The sequence below is a fragment of the Catharus ustulatus genome, chromosome W (genome assembly GCF_009819885.2).
Source record: "Catharus ustulatus isolate bCatUst1 chromosome W, bCatUst1.pri.v2, whole genome shotgun sequence".
In the NCBI taxonomy this organism is placed as follows: Eukaryota; Metazoa; Chordata; class Aves; order Passeriformes; family Turdidae; genus Catharus; species Catharus ustulatus.
In genome coordinates, this window is record NC_046261.2 from 10,053,072 (window position 1) to 10,073,155 (window position 20,084).

General features: G+C 42.1%; 1 protein-coding gene across 1 annotated transcript in view; it reads right to left on the bottom strand.

Annotated features, from left to right (window-relative positions):
* Window positions 1-12,370: 12,370 nt before the first annotated feature.
* LOC117005075 (guanine nucleotide-binding protein G(q) subunit alpha) overlaps window positions 12,371-20,084 on the bottom strand; it is a 258,664-nt gene continuing 250,950 nt past the window's right edge. Inside the window, exon 7 of the mRNA XM_033076314.2 lies at window positions 12,371-13,557. Within this exon, the coding sequence (XP_032932205.1) occupies window positions 13,367-13,557 (191 nt within the window). The 3' untranslated portion in view covers window positions 12,371-13,366. The remainder of the gene's footprint in view (window positions 13,558-20,084) is intronic.

Genomic DNA, 20,084 nt, shown 5'->3' on the forward strand with positions numbered 1-20,084 from the left:
TATTTTCCTGTGATCGTGGAGGATCTGCCACTTTTTCTTCCCAAGTTTTCTAATAGCAAAAATCGGGGACCTCCAAGGGCTGAATTTATGCTCAATGTTACCTCGAGCCAACTGCTCCTCCATGAGTTCACTGAGTGCATTCAATTTTTCATTGCTGAGTGGCCAGCTACCCATACTGGCTTGTTAGTGGTCCAATTCAGCTTCTGGGTAGGACGGTCCACAGTGGCTGCTCTTAAAAATACCAAGGGGTTTTTGGGATTTCAATGCGTGCCTCCCATTGTGACATGAGGTCCCTTCCCCACAAGGGAACCCTGTAATCTGCAACAAACGGGTGTATATTAGCCAATTGCCCATCCAGCCCCTCAAATTGTACAACGCTTTTTGATATTCTTGCCAATTGGTCGCCCCCTATGCCCTGTATTTTTCCTGCTAGGTTTTGCAGTTCCCAATGTGATGGCCATGACCTTTCGGGGATGATCGTCACATCTGCTCCTGTGTCTAACAAGCCTTTCATTCCTATCCCATCCGGGCCTTGCTGAATTATAGGGTTGTCCTCTCCCACCACTTCTGCCCAGTAGACTTCTGGTTCCTGATCATCTACTGGGATCTTGGCTGGAATAGGAATAGCCTGGGCGATAACCTGGCCCCTGGCTAGGTAAAATGATGGGTGGATACAACATGCCAAGAGAACAAAACCGCTCAGATTTGCTAAAAGCATCACCAGAACAATCTCAATCTCAGGTGGCGTGTGGTTGGTATCACCCATGACAATGTACTTACCACCAGGTTCTAGAGGCATCAGTGTTTCCCCCACTGGTTTGACATCTATCAGCATCCAGCTTTGGGACCTGAAAAATTTTTTGTCAGATGTTAAAATTAGCAGGAGTAGCTGAGGCATCCACACTTTAGTACAACTGTCAATATCAACTGAGTGTGTGTCACATCCGGTGTGGGTGTCATGTGTTATGTAGTTCAGTTTTTATTTGTCCCACTCCCCCTTGCCCCTGGGACCCTGCTCTATTTATTTTTACATGAGAATCAGGATCACATTGCCCCACTAGTTTTTTGTAGTGAGTGCTCCTCCCCCATGGTTGTCTTTTGGTTCTGTCCAAGTGGGGTGGGGTGCTGGACAGGATTTGGCCATGTGCCCAATTTGCCTGCAGCAGTAACAGGTTAGTGATCCCCATCGAAAGGGTGATGGGTCAACAGAGGCAGTGGTGGTCGCTGCAACAGTCCTGCTCAACAGTTGTGCTCTATTCCATTCGGCTGCTATGATGTTCTTGGTGCAGGCCTCGATAATAGATGTTAACGAGGGTGGAGGGTCCAGTGGCATCCCTCTGATGATTTTCTGGCAGGCCTCATTGGCGTTGGACTTTGCGATTTCCAGGAGAATCAACGGGTGTGAGTCTGGGTCCTCCACCCGTCTTTTGACTTGCACTTTCAACTACTAACAAAATCTCTAAAAGGTTCGTTGGGCTGCTGCCTGACAGCAGCAAAGCTGACATGGAAACCATGGGAGGGAATTTGATGGAATGCCCTCTCAGCAGCTCCCTGAATTAAATCTAAAGTTGGCACAGCCAGTATGTTGGCTTGTAGCCTAGGCTCAGTCCATTTCCTCCCGCTGCACAGGTGGTTCATAGTAATAACATTTCCAGTTGCGTCATGGGAACAGTTTGGAATCTGCAAAAGGTCAGAAAGAATTCCCCACAATGATCTCTTCCATGTCCCCTCCCACAGCAAGTACAGTAATTTCACGACCATAAGGCGCACCGGACTATAGGGCGCACCTCCGGGAGCTGGCAAATTTCGCAACTTTGTACATTATATAAGGCACACCGGACTATAGGGTGCACTTTTTTTTTGCAGCGAGGATCCACCCCTAGCTCCCCCCGCGCAGTTGGTGGCCGAGGTCCCATCTCAACCCAGCAGCCATGGGGCCCCAGGCCCGCCTGTACCCGGAAGGAGAGGTGCTGTAGGCCCCTGGGCCCGCCTCCACCCGGCAGTCATGGGGCCCCGGGCCCACCTGTACCTGGCAGGAGGGGCACCGCGGGCCCCCGGGCCTGCCTCCACCCAGCAGCCATGGGGCCACGGGCCCACCTGTGCCCGGCAGCCACGGCACCGTGGCCCCACCTTCACCCAGCTTCCACAGCCATGCCGACTCCCCCCATGGCTTGCGGTTCACACTTCCGTGTTGGCAAATTTCCGAACTTTGTACATTATATAAGGCACACTGGAGTACAAGGCGCACTTCCGGGTTTGGGCCAAAATTTTAGTCAAAAGGGTGCGCCTTATAGTCATGAAACTACTGTATTCTGCTGGAGAGACAAGGCATGAAATTGAATCCTTGAGATCGTGTAGCACTAAGATATTAGAGGAGAAGGTAGCTTTAAGCAAGCCTTTAAAATACTCACTCTCCCTTCCAAATTCCTTTTATGCCTTGCAGATTTCTTTTTTACTTCGGTAGTAGAGAGGTCCCCATTCTCAGAGCAAACCTTCTTAGTCATCACTGAAGGTAACTGATGCTACGAGAGAAAGAGCCTCTTGTTTTGTGTTTAGGGATTTTGGCTTGTAGCTTTCGGTTTTCACATTGTGGGAACTGGAAGGAGGAGCCTGGGATCTGGGGAGAGGGGTGTGGAAGCCAAAAGTAGAAAGAGAGTGGTTACTGTAGGAGCTGCCGGGGGAGGAGAAGGGGGAGTTAGGGGCAGGGCTAGGGGCAGAGCAGCAACATGAAGGGGTGGGGATTTTAAGAGGAGGGGCCAAGGTGGGGGAGGAGGGACCCAGGGGAAGATATTGGGAAATTCTTGAAGAAAGGGGTTCTGGGGAAGGGACACACATGACTGAGACCCAACCACGTGGTCGCTGCCATTTTGAATCAGGGAAGGGAGAGGATTGAGAAAGATGGGAAGAAAAGGATTGTGGGAAAGAGTAGCACATGTCTGAAAAATGACCATGCAGTCACCACCATCTTGTGTTCTCCGGGGGCCATTTTGAGGAGCAGAGAAGGGGTTAGGAGTTTGTGGGGAAGGAGAATAAGCTGGGGGAACTTCAAAAGGAACAATTTTTGGGGTTTGAACCGGGGCAGAGGGTTTAGAAGAAGGAGCCCTGGCAGTTCAGCCATTTCTGCCAGAGCTGGGGTGCTGAAGGAGATGTGGAGAGCCAGGGGCAGTCAGGCTTGCCTGGCCACCCTGCTCATCTGCTTTCTGTGACTCCCCTGGGATAGGACAAAGAGGCCGGGGAGGGGGGGAGGGGATAACTGAAGAAGATAGCTGTAGCTGTTTCTCTCCTTCCATTTTCTCAACTGAACCAAGTTGAATTAAAACAAAAAGTGGTACCAATTTGGATGCAGAGGTGTCCCCCAGGTTCATCAAATCAGTTAATTTTCTTCCAAACTTGTCCCAAAAGGGGATGGAGGTTATATTCATAGGGAACACTTGGGGGAAGTGAAGGAACAGCCAGCAGACTAATCTTTTTAATAACCCTTTAGAAAATTGCTTTTCCCCAGCCCTCAAGATTCCCACAAGCTGGGTAAAAATCCCTCTCTGCTGTGCTGACAACTTAGCACTCATGATAAGATATTTACTCAGGTCAGCTCAGCAAACTCTACCCTTGACTACTGCAGAAATATTAACTAAAATAAAATAAAAATCTAGAAGCAGCCCAGGGACAGGACACCACCCCCTCCCACACTTCTAGGGGGTTCAGGACACAAAGCAAAAATGTCCCTCCTGGTCTCACCCAGTTTCCCCCCAGGGAATACTTACCACTGCTGCCTGGACAAAGGGAGCTGTAGCCAAGGTTCCTCTCCCAAAGATGGCCCCTGATGCCTGGGGGTTGTCATCTCCATCCCTGGGGATGCTACCGGACAGAAATCAGTCTGCTTCTCACCAGGGTAGCTAATGACCAAGTCCTTAATTGCATTCACCTGCAAGTGAGTGCACAGGTTCTTCCATGAGGTCTCAGATCTATCAGGAGGCCCCATGTTGGGCGCCAGCTGACACAACCACTGGAGTCTTTAGCTAGCTCTTTTAGAACACCAACAGCCATGTCAACATGTGTGGAACAACTCCAGGAAAAATTCACCAGGAGCTGAACTTCAGAGCTGTGGCTCTGTAGTGGGATTAGCTTTACCAGCATCAGGGAGAAAAGTGAAAGAGTCGATGGATGCTCTCCACCTGATATTACAGAAGGTCTTTTAATCCAGAGATTCAGAAGGAAAAGAGAAAGAGAGCAGCTCTACAGTGGTTTATACACAGGCCAAAAACAGTGGGCAGGTACAAATAACCAGCCAATGGGATAACCTTAGGGGAGGAGTGAGGGGAGTGGTTTACAGAGCCAGTTCCAATGAGAGTGAAGGGGAGGAGAAAGGGGAGTGGTTTACATCAGGGTCGGATACAACTTAGGGAGAAACCAACTTGGAACAACATAGGGAGGGCTTTGGAAGTAACCATTATCAGAGAACCCAGATTACTAAACTGAAAACTGGAGTAACACAAACACTAACCGCAACACCTTGATCAATATGTTTAAGCCACAAATTATAACATTCAGTCTCCAACACCCAACTGTTATACTTTTCCTTTCCTAAAACCAAGCATGACTTGTTGCCTTCAGTCTGAATACCATTGCGTTTAGTCCATACTTACACAAACTTGTTATTCTTGCAGGAGAGCAAAAAAGAGTTTTTCTTGTCTTACCATTTTTGTTAAAGGCTTTTCCTTTTCAGAATAAAAATAAAATCAAGACCGTTCAAATTGAATAGGGCAATTATCCCAAGCCAAAATACCTAGTAGCCCATGAAGTGCTTAAAATGCAGGGTTTAGATACTGCTCACTGTTCATGGAAATTTCAGGATTAGATTTTAAGACAAAGGTAGACGTACACCTTGTTTTCTAACTTGCAAGCCCTTCTTTCGGCCACACACTTATACCTCTTTCCTTTAGTCAGCTTGTGACTTGTTTGAACCACTAATTAGCCAAACTGGATAAAAAAAATTAGAAAAATTAGAGTACTAAAATAGTCAAGTAAGAGTAACAGAAATGAGTGGGTTGTTTTTACCCAGTTTACTGTCTTGTCAAGTACCAAGGGCTGACAGAAGGGACAGAGAAAGTACAATATATCTGAGACCCAGAAACTGAGGAGGAATTAGAAAGTGATTCATTTTGGCAGCAACGAACTATGAAATCGTATCAGTTGTGAAACTTGTCTGTCACTGATACCAGAAGAGTTCATAAGAAACAGTCAATTGCATATTTTGTGGCAGATGAAGCGTTCTCTGTTTGCAAATACTCTGAAACTGCTGGATGTTTGGGACAGTATAGTACAAAATGGTTTGACAGTCAGGTCATATAAACATAGTATGTGATGTAAGTTTATGTCACATTCTCTTGGTTTGGCACAGCCTGGTTTTTGGTAGCAGGGGGAGCAACAGGGGTAGTAGCTTCTGTGAGAAGCTGCTAGAAGCTTCCACCATGTCAGACAGAGCCAATCTCTGATGGCTTTGAAGACGGACATGCTGCTGGCCTCAATTAGAGAGGTTGGTAACACCTCTGTGACAACATATTTAAGAAAAAAATCAAAACAGCATGCCCACGGGTTTTTTTCAAGGGTGGTGAAGTGCCGCTGTGAGGGCCATCCCCGGTGCACCATGCAGCAATGCACCACTGCAGCCGCTGCCATCTTGGTACGGCCCACAGCAAACCTTGCCTGCCTGGTCGCCTCCAGCAAGTGGCACTGTGGGTGAAAAGGGCAGGGGTGGTGGTGAAGGCTTTCCCTTCTCAGCACCCCACGTGAAGAGAGGCATTAAAAAGCACCAGCACTAGCAGCAGAAGCATGACGAGCAAGTCCCTGATGCAGAACCTAGATGAGATCAACTTCTTGGTGCTGCAGGATCTTGCAAGAATCTTTGAATTAGTGGAACTTGTTGACAATGGCACCTACAAGCAGCAGTTTCTCTTCTAGCCAGAAAAGAGGAAGTTAGAACATGTGAGGGAAAACAACACAGTGACACCAAGGTCATTGGAAAAGAAAGAGGGGGAGGAAGTGCTTCAAGTGTCAGAGCCGAGATTTCTCTGCAAGCTATGGTGAGGACTATGTTAAAACCAACTGTTTCTTTGCAATGCATGAAGTCCACAGGGGATGCAGAGAACTACTTGCAACCCATGGCAAAAGTGCTCACGGAGAAGCAGGTGGATGTTAGAGAAAGTTGTGATCCAGTGGGAGACCCAAACAGAGAGAGAGAGGGCCTCTGCTTCCAGAGATAGATAGGGCCCTTGCTTCCAAACTATAGCAGCCCATCCTTAAAAGACTGCACCCTGTAGATGAGTGACCCACACCACAACAGTTTTGGGAAGACTCTTTGCCTACGGGAGGGACCCCACGGCATAGCAGAAAAAAGACTCCTCTCCCTGAGTGAAGAGAAAAAGATTTTGAGGGACAAGCTGACCAAAACCCCCACGCCCTCTCTCCCTGCACTATTGGTGGGAAAGAGGGAGGGGTTGGGGAGAAAAATGGTGTTTTAAAGGCTTATTTTACTTCTCATTATGCTCTCTGACTCTGTTAATAATAAATTTACTTTATACCTTTAAATTTTAACCTGTTTTGCCCTTAGAGTGTTTTTTCTTCCAGTCTTTATCTCAACTCATGAGTCCTTAGTTAATTTTTTCCCCCCTCCTCTACCCAACTGTAGCAGGAGAGACTACGCGAATGACTTTCGTGAGTGCCTGGCATTTGGCAGTGTCAAACCACCACACAGATCTATGCACAATTTATCACATAAATACAGTTTCAGCATCTATTTCAAATATCTAAATATCACAACTTGCACTTGTATTTTTGTTGATGTTATTTTCACTGAGACAGAAAGGTAAAATAAATCCTTCCTCATTGATCCCTCACCTTTGCATTTTGCAACAGAAATTCACTGAAGTCCTTACTTAGGAAAATTATTTCCATTCCAAAAATCTTATTTAAACTTGTAGTCACATAATAGAGAACAAAGTAATTTTTGCAAGTGTCCTGAAATTCTGTTTCTTCAGTCGTATCGATGTGAGATGCAATGATTTCTGCTCAATATGAGTCAGAATCTAGAAAAACAATATGTAGTCCTCTTTCTGTTTTTTCTATCGTCACTTAGGCAAACAAAAAGATCAAAGAAACAGTCTGCTTTTGCAGAACTATCACAATCATGCAAAATACTACAGAATTTCATTCAAGAGTCTACAAATTCTGAATGTTTTCTATCAATAAAGACACAGATGGTTATTTATTTTCCCCCATGCATCTGAGTTTCTGTTGTACACAGTCCAAAAAAATCTTTAGTAATAATGTCAAATAACTGTATTCACTGTACTGAACCTTAAAGGTTTTAAACTTTTCTGACTGTAATAAGGATATTCAGGAAATGTTAATATATGGACAATGAGGACAGAGCACCTATAATTAAAAAAATAATTATGGGGATAATATTGTCTTGGTTTGAAAGACAGGTGTCTGCCAAGGAAGGCGGGAATGGAAAATATGACCCACTTCCCTCCAACTTATTACAACTTTGAAATTACAGGGCTGTCAGGAAAAGATGCGGGAAAAGAATTAACAGTTCGTTGCTAGTGTATATATATATATATATGTATAACAAGTCAAACAAATAACAACAGCAGCAAGAACAAACAGAAAAAACCCAGACACCCAACAACAGCCTTCTCTTGGCCATCAAGCACTTCCCCTTTGGTGTAGTTATGGTCACAACCGGCAGGGGCGCTGTTGGCTCCCAGTGAGGCTGGGCAGGTGCAATGATTATCCCGCGGCTGCAGGGGGAACTGTGGCACGAGCTCAGTCATCTCTCTCCACATGGCCAATGGCGGGTGAGCCAGCAGAAGAGAGAAAAGGGGCTTCCTGTTCAAACTCACAGGGGCACTCAGTCTTGGTGCCCCTCCAGATGGTAAAATGGACTGTAGCAGGAACCTCAGAAGCAGCAAACTGGAATGGCAGAGGTGGGCACACCCAGGATGACAAAGTGTAGCACAGGCTCCAGGGCCATGCCAGAAGCTACAGGGTGGGTGGATGTCAGGTTAAAATATAGCAAGAAACCCTGAAACAGCAGTAGAAAACAGTAGGGGTGGATGGGGAATCACTCCCCTGGATAGCTCACCAGCGATGGCTAGTCCTGGGGTTGGGCCGCAAAGAGGGATGCCCCTGACAGGCTCCTGGCACAGCACGCACTGACTCTGGGCTCCCAAGCACACAGAGGAACAGAGAAACATGCTGGTAAGCCTATTCACAGTGCCGAAGGAGAAGAAAACAAAAACAGGCAAAAACCATAAAGCAATAGTATCTCTAGTAAGAGGTACTGTGCATTGTGGCCACTGAGACGAATCGCCCCACCAGAAGGAAGCAATCCGTTGTCCCCAACCCTCATAGGATCCTGTGCTGACTCTCACCCATTGCGATACTCCCATAGCTGGGGGGGGGCAGTGACCATTTCTGAACACAAAACAAAACCCCAAAAAATGGATATGGGATAAAAACCATTCCCAAGAAAAATATTTGTCATAATAAATATTTTGGGAGAACAAGCTCACATATATTTCAGAAAAGCTAAATGTCAAGGAATGAAGAAGATACTATAGTACAAAGCTATGGTGGAAAGTACTGTATTTTTAACCAACACGATTGTTGAGGAGCAGCATTTATGCATTGGTTTGTAAAAAGAAAAACACACCCGATTTTTGTCCCCCAAACAATACACAATACATGCATTTAAATGACACTTTAGAATAACAAATATTATCTTTATTTTGTTAAACACTGAAAATTTAAAAAATGCATCTAACACCCCTTACAATATATTGGCAAAAAAAAAAAGGATTTTCTGCAGCATGATCAATAAGAAATCCAGCAAGACTTCATTTTAGACCATCTCTTGATAGAAAAACCCCCAACATCACAAAAACAGCAATCTTATTACCAAAAGTAAGATTGATCTGGTTGAATTGCCTTGCATTTTTGACACTACCTTCAACATCAACTTTGCCCAAATGATTCTTCGATTCCTTTTTTCCCTACAATATAGCTACTGTAAGAAAGCTCGAGTGAAAGTTATAGTAAAATCTCTGCAACTAGATTAAAAATGACCCTCAATGGATAACTGACTACATGGAAACGTTTGTTTTGACTGACAAATAAAATAGTAAATAAAAGCAAAAACAACAATAAAAAAAAGAGGAACTATTAGTGGTTCTTTTCAAACCAAAACACATTGTTTTTCATGATCTCTACTAAACTCCAAATTGGACACGAACATACAACCTTAGTTGTTTATGTCCAAAGAGGGACTTTATCTGCAAAAGTGTGAATGTCTCAAATAACCATTAATTATCTACGACAGGCCATTTTAATTTCCTTACTTGTGACACTGTCCACAACATAATTTAGTGATTTCTTAACTAGAGGTAGGTAATTTGCAGGCCTTGTTAATATACTGTGCATACTTCATTAGATTGCTAATGTAATGCAGGATAATCGTGCATAGACTTTCAATACCAGAAGTACATAAATTATTTGGGCATTATTTTTCTTTTCCATATGGGTTTGCATGTCTCTGCTTTCTCCTATTATTTCATTATTTTGTGAAGAATGCAAAACAAGGGAAGGGCCATTAAGTTGAGCAATCTGAAAGTCTTGAATCTTATAACCAAAAGCCCAGAGTCTAGCAATATCTTCATATGCAACCCTTTTATCACCTTTTAATGTTTTTGCAAATCATGCAGGTAGTTCTGATTGATAACCAGCATAAAGCCTCTTCTCCACTTCCAAACTTTAAAACGTGCTTCAAAATCATGTGGTAGTATGATTTAAAATTACAGATTACCTTGAAAATCAAGTCTGAATTATAAAAGTGAACTGCCCTTATAGCTTCATCATCCTGGATATGTAAACAAAGTGCCAACTAATTAGTGAAAAAGCAAGTTTATGGTTTTTGTAAAACATATTTACAGTTTTCTTGTACACCTAGAAGAGTTTCCCAATGTTTTCCTTCTCTCCTCTCCCAATTATGACATTCAATGAAACAATGAAATTTTGCAAAATTCAAAGGGTTCCTGTCTTATTTTTCCCTTTTGCTTCATGTTAGAGACACATACTTCTAGACTCAAGCACTATAATGCATAGTGGAAATCACCAATTAAAACAACAAGAGCAATGGGATATATTGCAAATGAGAACATCTGTCATTTAAAAATTAAATGTTTTTGCCAACACTGTCACACTGAAATGCTGTGTTAGGCGAATCATGTAAGGCTTGCATTAGCATGCTGACTATATTTTTTCAGAATGTTTAAATGATCTAAACATTGTCACAGGTTCAACTCAATTAAAATATACCAGAAGTAGCCCTTTGGCACACACATTTGAATTTTTCAATTGCAACATAATTATAAAGTGTGAATAAATTTTTGGCTTGTTTTTATACAAAAGTTTTTTTAATATTAAAACTTAAAACCCCATACACCCTCCCAATACCCATAATAAAACACTCAAACCTTCATTAGACAACACTGGGTTTTTTTTTTCCTTTTTTTTTCCCCCTACAGTTCTATTTATATCACTAAATCCAAGGTGAGCAATGTATTCACAGTTTGAAAGAAGGGACATTATCACACACTCCAGAGTCAAGGGTTAAAACAAATTTTTTATGTTTATAATTAAGGTCAGGGCCAATGTTATAATTACATATATAACAAAAACAGCTGCTCTGATGATACATTTAGAATGTCAGTGTCACTTTTTATAGCCTTCAACTATGTGCTTTAGCTTTATTAAATACATTTTTAGCTCCTTAAAATTTTTAACATTAGCAACTTTGTTGTTAGATCTAAGGTTTCTGTAATTTCTGAATTAAAGTTTAACTGATCTGATGGTTTTGTTTTATTAAATTTTTAGGAAAATAGCATATACCCATTAGTACTTATGTTCAATGGTTTGAAATGTCTATAATTTCACTGTTCTAAAAAAGGCTATTAGAAAGGTAAAGTTAACTGAAATTGAATCTGCCAAATACAAATTGATATTTAAGAGCTTATATTCTAATCCTAGATATAAGGGCATAAATTCTTCTTACAAAAACAGATTCTACATCTGTATAAAGCCCTGCCAAGATTTCAGCATTGCTTTGATTATGAATGTCCTCTGTGTGTCTCCAATTTACTTTTACTCAGGAATGTTCAAATAATTCTGTATAACACAATGCTAGTACAATTCTGTACTATGATAAGCTTTTCTGTGGTTTTTTAAATAAAAGCAACAAATACCTAGTAAGGAATAAACTGAAAAAAAATTTACATTCTTCTCTTAAAAAAGTAAATAAAATAACATTATTTAAAATGTGAATCAGCTATAAGACATGTTATACAATTACATAGATACATATCAACACAGCACATTCAATTTGCCAAAAATTAATTAATATAAAGCCAATATGGATGCTGGCATATATATATGTATGTACAATGATTATAGCATTCGTAATTGCACTATACCTACAATCAGTTTCCAATTATAAGGTGTTTTACGAGGGAACAAAAACTAGCAACTATTCCTATTAATGTTGTTTTAGAGTGGGGAGTATTAAGGATGAAAACCATCTCATTAGTATTTATTGTTAACTTTGTTATTCAAGTAATAAGAGAATGTTTTTCCACCTTTCCTTTGCTGTTGAGAGGCAGCAACTTCTGTGCTAAGTGCAACCTATTGCTACTTGGCAATGTAAGCAATTCAATCATGCCTGACCTCAGAGTTCTTTGTAGCTTGCTAGCAATCATGCACCTGGTCAAAAATATCTTTCAACCAAAGCTGCTCATTGAAGGGTACTACATTTTTGTTGCTAAAAATTTGCATGTTTAAATTTCAAGAGTGATTTTCATTATGAAATCTTTCTAAAGAACATCAAGACAGACTATTCTGCATGAAACCTATAAAATGACTGTGAATAGGTTGAGGCAACCTTATCAAGAAAGGTTTCTGAATGTGATCATTGACCAATAATTTCATGCTGTATAAAGGTGCTTGATATTATTAGAGAAAACATTGTATTCAATCTCATGACATCTGTCATAAGGACAGAATTAAACTGTCTTCTATACACGCTTACTGAATAGCATATTCACTCACACTGTTTGTTTTGGCATTAGAAAATGGAACACAATAAAAACAGGAACATATGAGTTAAAACTATGTTTATCATTTGGTAGTTGACTCAATCAGGTCAATTCACAATCCATTAGTTTGGCATTTCAATCACTATCTTATTTTCAAAAGTATTGGTTTCATAAAAAGCCATATTTGGTAAGATTTTATACAACAATTTTTTTTTTTTTTTTACTGTGGAAAAACACTTTAAAAAAGCTCTAACTTAAGAAAAAATGAACACAACTGAAAAATAAATCCCTATCCCTGTTTCAGGCTGTAGCCACTTGGGAAAAGATAGTGTCCATGACATTTCTACTTGTCATTAATGAATAAAGGAGAAAATAATGGCATATGGCAATTAGAAAGAGATTCTATGATATTCTATAAATATCTGAAGTTGGTCTAGTTATTTCATTACTGTCTTGTATACATCTTTCTGAACTGTGAAAGTATGTTTAAATTCTAAATCTATACACAACTACTTCTATTTTGCAATTCCCAATATTCTAGTCTCAGAAGTGAAGACAACGAGAACACTAAGTTTAAGAATTAAAAAAATCATACTATCAATACTTTTGATCCTTCAGAGAAAACACATTCTGTAAAATTTGAATGACTGATCACTTCTCATGATAGTACAGTAATTTCACGACTATAAGGTGAACCGGATTATAAGGCGTACTTCCAGGTTTCGATCAAAATTTTAGTCAAAAGGATGCGCCTTATAGTCACGAAATTCCTGTAATTTTCTTGACCAAATCACTCAACAGAAAATATATTATCAAGGAATGCAAGTGGTAAAATGGTCATCGAACTTTTAAAACATAGGGGGGAAGGAAGGAGAGAGAGAAAGGGTCAGGGAAAGAGGAAACAAGCTTGATTTTGCTTCAATAGCAAAAACCTGTTATCCTTTGTGAGTGTGTGATTGAGAATTTAGAAACCACTGAGGCACAAGATTTTGCCTAAAAAATAAGAAAATGTACTGTGAATGTACGTCAGCATATTTTGGTTTTCCTCCATATAGTTTAAACAAAATAATAATATTAACTAAAAAACTCTGTGAACATTTGCAGAGTGCAGGCCAGCAATAAATTAGTAGTATGCAACTTGTTTTCACAGATAATCCATTCCCTCTTGTGCATCATCAGTCATACAAAGATGGTCTTGGAGGGCCTCGTAGGCACAGTTAGACCAGGTTGTATTCCTTCAGGTTTAACTGTAGAATCGTGTCCTTGACAGCAGCAAAGACAAAGCGTATATTCTCTGTATCTGTAGCACAAGTGAAGTGGGAGTAGATAATTTTGTCACTGTCTGGATTCAGGTCTACAAACATCTTCAAGATGAACTCTCGTGCTGCTTGTGCATCCCGTTGTGGTCCTGATAATTAAGAAGAAAAAGTCAGTTTCTCCTAAAGTCAATTCAGTATTTGAGCTTATTTTGGAGGGGAACCTCAAGAGCAGAAAACAGAAGAAAGACTCAGTATGTCATCCTTGTATAAGAGAGGAAAAATTTTACTAACAAATACTACCATATACTATTTTTTCCCAGTAGGGACCATTAAAAAATAAAAATTGAAGGAAATTCCAGAAGTTGATAATAGAAGAACTGTTCTTTTTGTGCCAACTATCCTCTTTCTTCCATAAGGTGTTAAAAATGGAGAGATGAACTTGATGACCCCACAAAATGAACAACAGAAGAATTAGTTGCTTTATACTCATAAATAGATTAAAAGTTAATAGATCTGGCCCATTTTCAGTCTACTATATTTAAATTATACTTAAGTACATTATTTTAAAATGTAGCACAATCAAGTTGCATCTTAAACTGGTTTGACACTGTCCCCAACAGAATTTAATTTACTTTAGTGTAGTGGGTTTGGTTTGATTTCCTCACACAGGGGCACCAATTCCAATTTCAACCAACCACATTTAGTGATAGTAAAATATATATGCTTGCTAGTTTAAGGTGTCCAATTGCAAAACTCAATGTTCTAAGAAATCAATTTTCTAAATTATATATAAAAATTCTATTAAATTTAAACAGTCTGTAATTCTAAGAACATCAATTATATGTAACCAAACTGCATATTCTGCTTTGCATAAGGCAGAAGGCAAAATAATGACTTCCAATCTATAGGAGTGAGAATTGGTTCATGTTCACAGCCAAAAGAGCAGCACAGAAGTAGGAACATTACCCACAAGTTATTTTTTCCTATACTGTATATACATATACTGTTTCAGTGCAATTTTCATAGACCATTATTCCATTGTCCTCCTGTTTCTGCAATGTGGATTTCTACAGAACATGTATGTTTGCTGTGCCTCTTCCTCCTATCTCCTCATTATTTCTGGTCTTCTTATATGACAATATAAATACCAATGCTCAGATGTTATATAGTTCTGCCCTTTCATGGTTATGAAATTTGTACTTAGGAAGTTAGTATGTGCCCACACAACTTTCAATGACTGCACAATAAAAATTATTTTTAATATTTAAATACAAATTTAAGCATTTATAATTTGGATAAATGCAGAAATTAGGTAACAATGGAACCACAAAAGATAAAATACTTTCTGATATCTATTGGTTGCAAAGCCTTGTGGAAGGAGAACATTATTCTACAATATCTTGTATGCACATGAATATGTATGTATATATATATAGACACATAAACAGACTTACACATTTTCGGAGATGTAGAGAAGGACGTATAAACATAATAATTTCTCTGAACTAGGACAAAGAGGACTTCAATATTTTTAAAATTTCTACATACAACAGATTCTAGCCTTTAGCTTCATCACATTCTATATAAACAGCAGCAAAATTAATGTCCCTATTATTTTTTTACTCTTAAGAAGTTTAAATATTTGTAAAGACTCAAACACTTTCAAAGACAGTGAAAAGTTGTTTTAATCAACTTCCTAGAATTTTGTTAAATGGTTTTACAGTGGGTAGGCACAGGCAGGTTTGTTCCTCTTTAAAAATCTACTGCACTATTTAAAGCCCATATCCAAATTTCACTTGCCTAATAACACATCTAGTTATTATAATGCAATTCAATTTTTTTTCTGACTGGAATTCAAGTAAAGAAAACTGCGATTAAAAAGAAAGTTTGCCATCTCAGTTATTCAAAAAAAGGGAATGAACCAATGCTAGATTTACAATGCTAAATGGTTACAATCTAAATAATCTTGGAAAAGAATTATAATACACATCAGTAGGTTTCTTGTTCATAGCTCCCTATTTAGTAGTCTTAAAAGGGTTTCTCTATATGATAGTCGAGTCCTGTATAAAAAGCACTACAATTTAGCTTGGCTACATTAACTTGCAATTGTCAGCATTTATTTTCTTTGAAGACTCTGAAGGGGACCTTGCTCCCATAGATAGGTTTTTTTTTAATTCTTTCCTTCCCAAACATGACCACTTTTTGTCTTTTTCCTCACTCCCGGCACTTCATTCTGGTCTTTGAGTCAGTCTTTTAGTATGATCTGTGAAAGCATATCCTCATGTGATACTCTGACCCTTGAACACATCTCAGTCTCTCATCCAATGTCGTTATGACATACTGTGCAGTACAACTGCTTAGTATAATCAGTCCAGTTTACCATCCTGGTTATCATTTCTTATCCCTATGTTACTTTCTCCATTGTACTACCCACATGGGAAAAGTGATCCAGCTAAAAAATACCTAATTCTGATGAGTTCTCCATATGTGTCCATTTTCAACATCTCCAAACAGGGTGTTGGAATAGCAAAGAGGGACGGACACACAGTGACCTGTACAAGTCAAAGACTTTGCAACTGTCTTGATTTTGGCTGGGATGGAATTAATTTTCTTCTTTGTAGCTGGTTGTATTGTGTCTGAGAGAGAGTTCATTTTCCCTTAGTAGCCCTCACGGTGTTTTGCTTTGCATTGGTAGGTGGAAGGGTGTTGATAACACACCAGTGTTTTGGCTACTGCTGAACAACACTGTCCCTCTAACATTCCATACCCTCATCAAGGGGCTATAAGTGGGCAAGATCCTGGGAGGGGACACAACCAGGCCAGCTGACCCAAAGTAACCAAAGGGATATTTCATGCCATATGATGACAGCTCAGATATAAAAGCTAAGGGAGAGAGTAGGAACGGGGGGGCATTCATTATTCTACAATGTTTGCCTTCTGGAGCAACTGTTACATGTGCTGAAGCCCTGATTCCTGGGAAGTGGCTGAACATAGCTCACTGATGGGAAGTAGAAATTAACTTTTCCCTTTGTTTTTGTGCACGCAAACTTTCACTTTTCTTTTTTTCTCTTTTTTTTTTTTTATTTTCTTTAGTGGACTGCTTTATCTCAACCTACTAGTTGTTTTCCATTTTATTTTCTGTGCCCTGTCCCACTGGGAAGGGGAGTAATAGAGTGGTTTGGTTGGCACCTGGCATCCAGCCAAGGTAAAACCAATACACTTGTACAGTGCTGTGTTTAAGATGCAGTATGATAATAATGCTGATAACACACTGATGTTTTGATTGCTGCTGAGCAGTACTTATCCTGAGTCAAGGCCCTTTTTGTGTCTCATGCTCTGCAGTGAGGAAGTGCACAAAAAGCTGGGAGGGAACACAGCTGGGCCAACTGACCTGAAGTAGCCAAAGGGATATTCCACACCATAAAACATCATGCTCAATATGTAAACTGGAGGAAGTTAGCCAGAAACGGCCAATCATTGTTTGGGGATGGGATGGGCGTTAGTCAGTGGGTGGTGAGCAATTATATTGTGTGCTAATTGCTTTTATTTTACATCAATTTTTTTTCTTCTGTCCTTTTCATTAATATTATTATTGTTATTATTGTCATTAGTATTATTACTATATTTTACTTTACTTCAATTATTAAACTGGTTTTATCTCAAACCATGGGTTCTGCCTTTTTTCTGATTCTTCTCCCCAGGCAGGGGAGACTGAGTAAGCAGCTGTGTGATACTAAGTTGCCAGATGGGAGCAAACCACAACAGTCATCCACTCCATCTTTCCACCAAAAGAAATCAAATTAAACCATAACTTTCTCTAAGGAGTTAAGTCCAGTAAGATCTGCAGAATTAGACCCGTAAAAGACTTTCATGTCTGGCTTACTGGCTATGGCCCTACTTCTCCATAACCTTTTTTTGTTTCCCTTACCCATGGTAAAGAAGAGGAAGAGGGTTTGGTTTCTCTGAGCTGACTGATTGAAAATCTGACAACCCTCTATGTTGAAATGACTGGCCTAGTAGATGAGGGGAGAAAATTGGATAGTCCAGTTGGATGACAGTAACTAGTGGGGTACCCCAGTGGCCAATACTGGATCCAGTCCTATTTAACATCATCTTTAATGAACTGGATAAGGGGGCAGAGGGTACCCTCAGCGAGTTTGTTGGTGACACAAAACTGGGAGGAGCAGCTCCATACAGAAGGATCTTAACAGACTGGACAAATGGGCTGACAGGAACCTCATGAAATTCAACAGGGAAAAGTGCCAAGTCCTGCACCTGAAGCGTAACAAACCTAGGCACTAATATATAATGAGGCCATCCAACTAGAAATCAGCTTGGCAGAAAAGGGACCTGAGGGTCCTGGTGGATACTAGGTTTAACCTGAGCCACCAATGTGCCCTTGATACAAAGAAGGCAAATGGTATCCTGGCCTGCATTAGGAGGAATGTTGCCAGCAGGTTGAGGGATGTGATCCTTCCCCTCTAATCAACACTGATGAGACCACACCTGGAGTTCTGTGTCCAGTTCTTGGCTCCTCAGTACAAGAACACAAGGACATACTGGAGAAAGTCCAGTCAAAGGCCACAAAAAGGATTAAAGGACTGGATGAAAGGTTGAGAAACCTGGGACTGTTTAACCTAGAGAAAAGAAGGCTCAAACGGAACTCTTATCAATGTATACAAATACCTGAAGGGAGGGTACAAAGAAGATGAAGTCAGGCTCTTGTTGATGATGCCCAGTTACAGAACAAGAAGAAACACAAGAGTTTCCATTTGAACATCAGAAACCCCTTTTTTACAGTGAGGGTGACTGAGCATTGGGACAGGTTGCCCAAAAAGGCTGTAGAATCTCCCTCCTTGGAGATATTCAAAAGCCATCTGGACATATACCTGTGAAGTTGATTTTTTTCTCTGTTACCAAAGTTTCCACTCAGTTACCTATGAATACCTAGGTTTTCACCTCAGGAGAATTTTCTCAAAGTACAGCTTCTTTGGAAACAACTTTTTGTTCCATGTAATGTTTTCTGGGACAAGCACATTAAATTTCATATAAGTAACATAAAATTGAAATAATGGAAAAAAAGAAGAAATGGTACAAAACAAGGGTTGGAGAAGTGATACTGGTTTATCTGAGACCCACAGAGAATTTATGACACTTGTCTTCAGATTTCCAGCCTTAAACAAAAAAACACAATCCCAAGAAAAAAATAAGAGTATGTGAGATGCTGAGTAGCATGGAAAATGTATTTTTATATACAGTAGTTTCATGAATACAAGCCGCACGGATTATAAGCCGCACCCCCGGTGCCTCGACAATGTTGCTGTCTTTGTCAATAGATAAGCCGCACCCCGAATATTAGCCGCACTTTCGTTCGTCGCGAGAATCCGTGCGCAGCTTTCACAAATTGGCCAATTAGTAACAGGATCGCGGCATAGCGGGCTTTACTGGCTCGGGGCGGGGCCAGGCAGGCTCGGCCCGCTCATGGTTGCTGACGGGGCCGGCCGGGTGGTGCTGCAGCCGCCGCCGGGCTCACTGGCCCCCCTCTCCCGTCAGCACCGCCCCGCCGCTGCGTTAACGTACTCGCCCTGCCGGCGGGCCAGGCACTGCCGCCGCTGGCAGGCATGCCGGCCGCGTCGCCGCTGCGTTAACGTAGTCGCCCTGCCGGCGGGCCAGGCACTGCCGCCGCTGGCAGGCGTGCCGGCCGCGTCGCCGCTGCGTTGTTAACGTACTCGCCCTGCCGGCGGGCCAGGCACTGCCGCCGCTGGCAGGCGTGCCGGCCGCGTCGCCGCTGCGTTGTTTACGTAGTCGCCCTGCCGGCGGGCCAGGCACTGCCGCCGCTGGCGGGCGTGCCGGCCGCGTCGCCGCTGCGTTGTTTACGTAGTCGCCCTGCCGGCGGGCCAGGCACTGCCGCCGCTGGCAGGCGTGCCGGCCGCGTCGCCGCTGCGTTGTTTACGTAGTCACCCTGCCGGCGGGCCAGGCACTGCCGCCGCTGGCAGGCGTGCCGGCCGCGTCGCCGCTGCGTTGTTTACGTACTCGCCCTGCCGGCGGGCCAGGCACTGCCGCCGCTGGCAGGCGTGCCGGCCGCGTCGCCGCTGCGTTGTTTACGTACTCGCCCTGCCGGCGGGCCAGCCGCTGCCACCGCCGCCAGGCTCGCCGGCCGCCCCCTCCCGTCTGCACCGCCGCCGCGTTTCCTCGCCCTGGCCGGCACTGCAGGCCCCCACACCGCCGGCCTCCCCCACGCTGCTGGCCCCGATTCTGCTGGGCTTCCCCCGCTGCCAGGCAGCCCCACCCGTCGGCCTTCCTGCTTCTACCATGCTCCCCTGCACTGCTAGCCCCAGTTCTCCCGGGCTCCCCCGCCCTGCTGGCCCAGGCTCTGCCGCCCGCCCCCCACACTGCTGGCCCCGCCTCTGCCAGGCTTTCCCACCTCAACCGGGGCCGGCCGGGCTCCAGCTTGGCTTGGGGCTGCCGCGGGCTCTCACTTCCGTGTTGGCAGCTTTTAGAATTTTGTTAATGTATTAGCCGCCCCGGAATATTAGCCGCACTTCCGGGTTTCCACCAAAATTTTGGTCAAATTGGTGCGGCTTGTATTCGTGAAATTACTGTAATTTTAGCTTTATACTTCAGTTCAAATCCTCACCCCTACTTATGAACAAGAACAGATTAAGATCCATTGCTA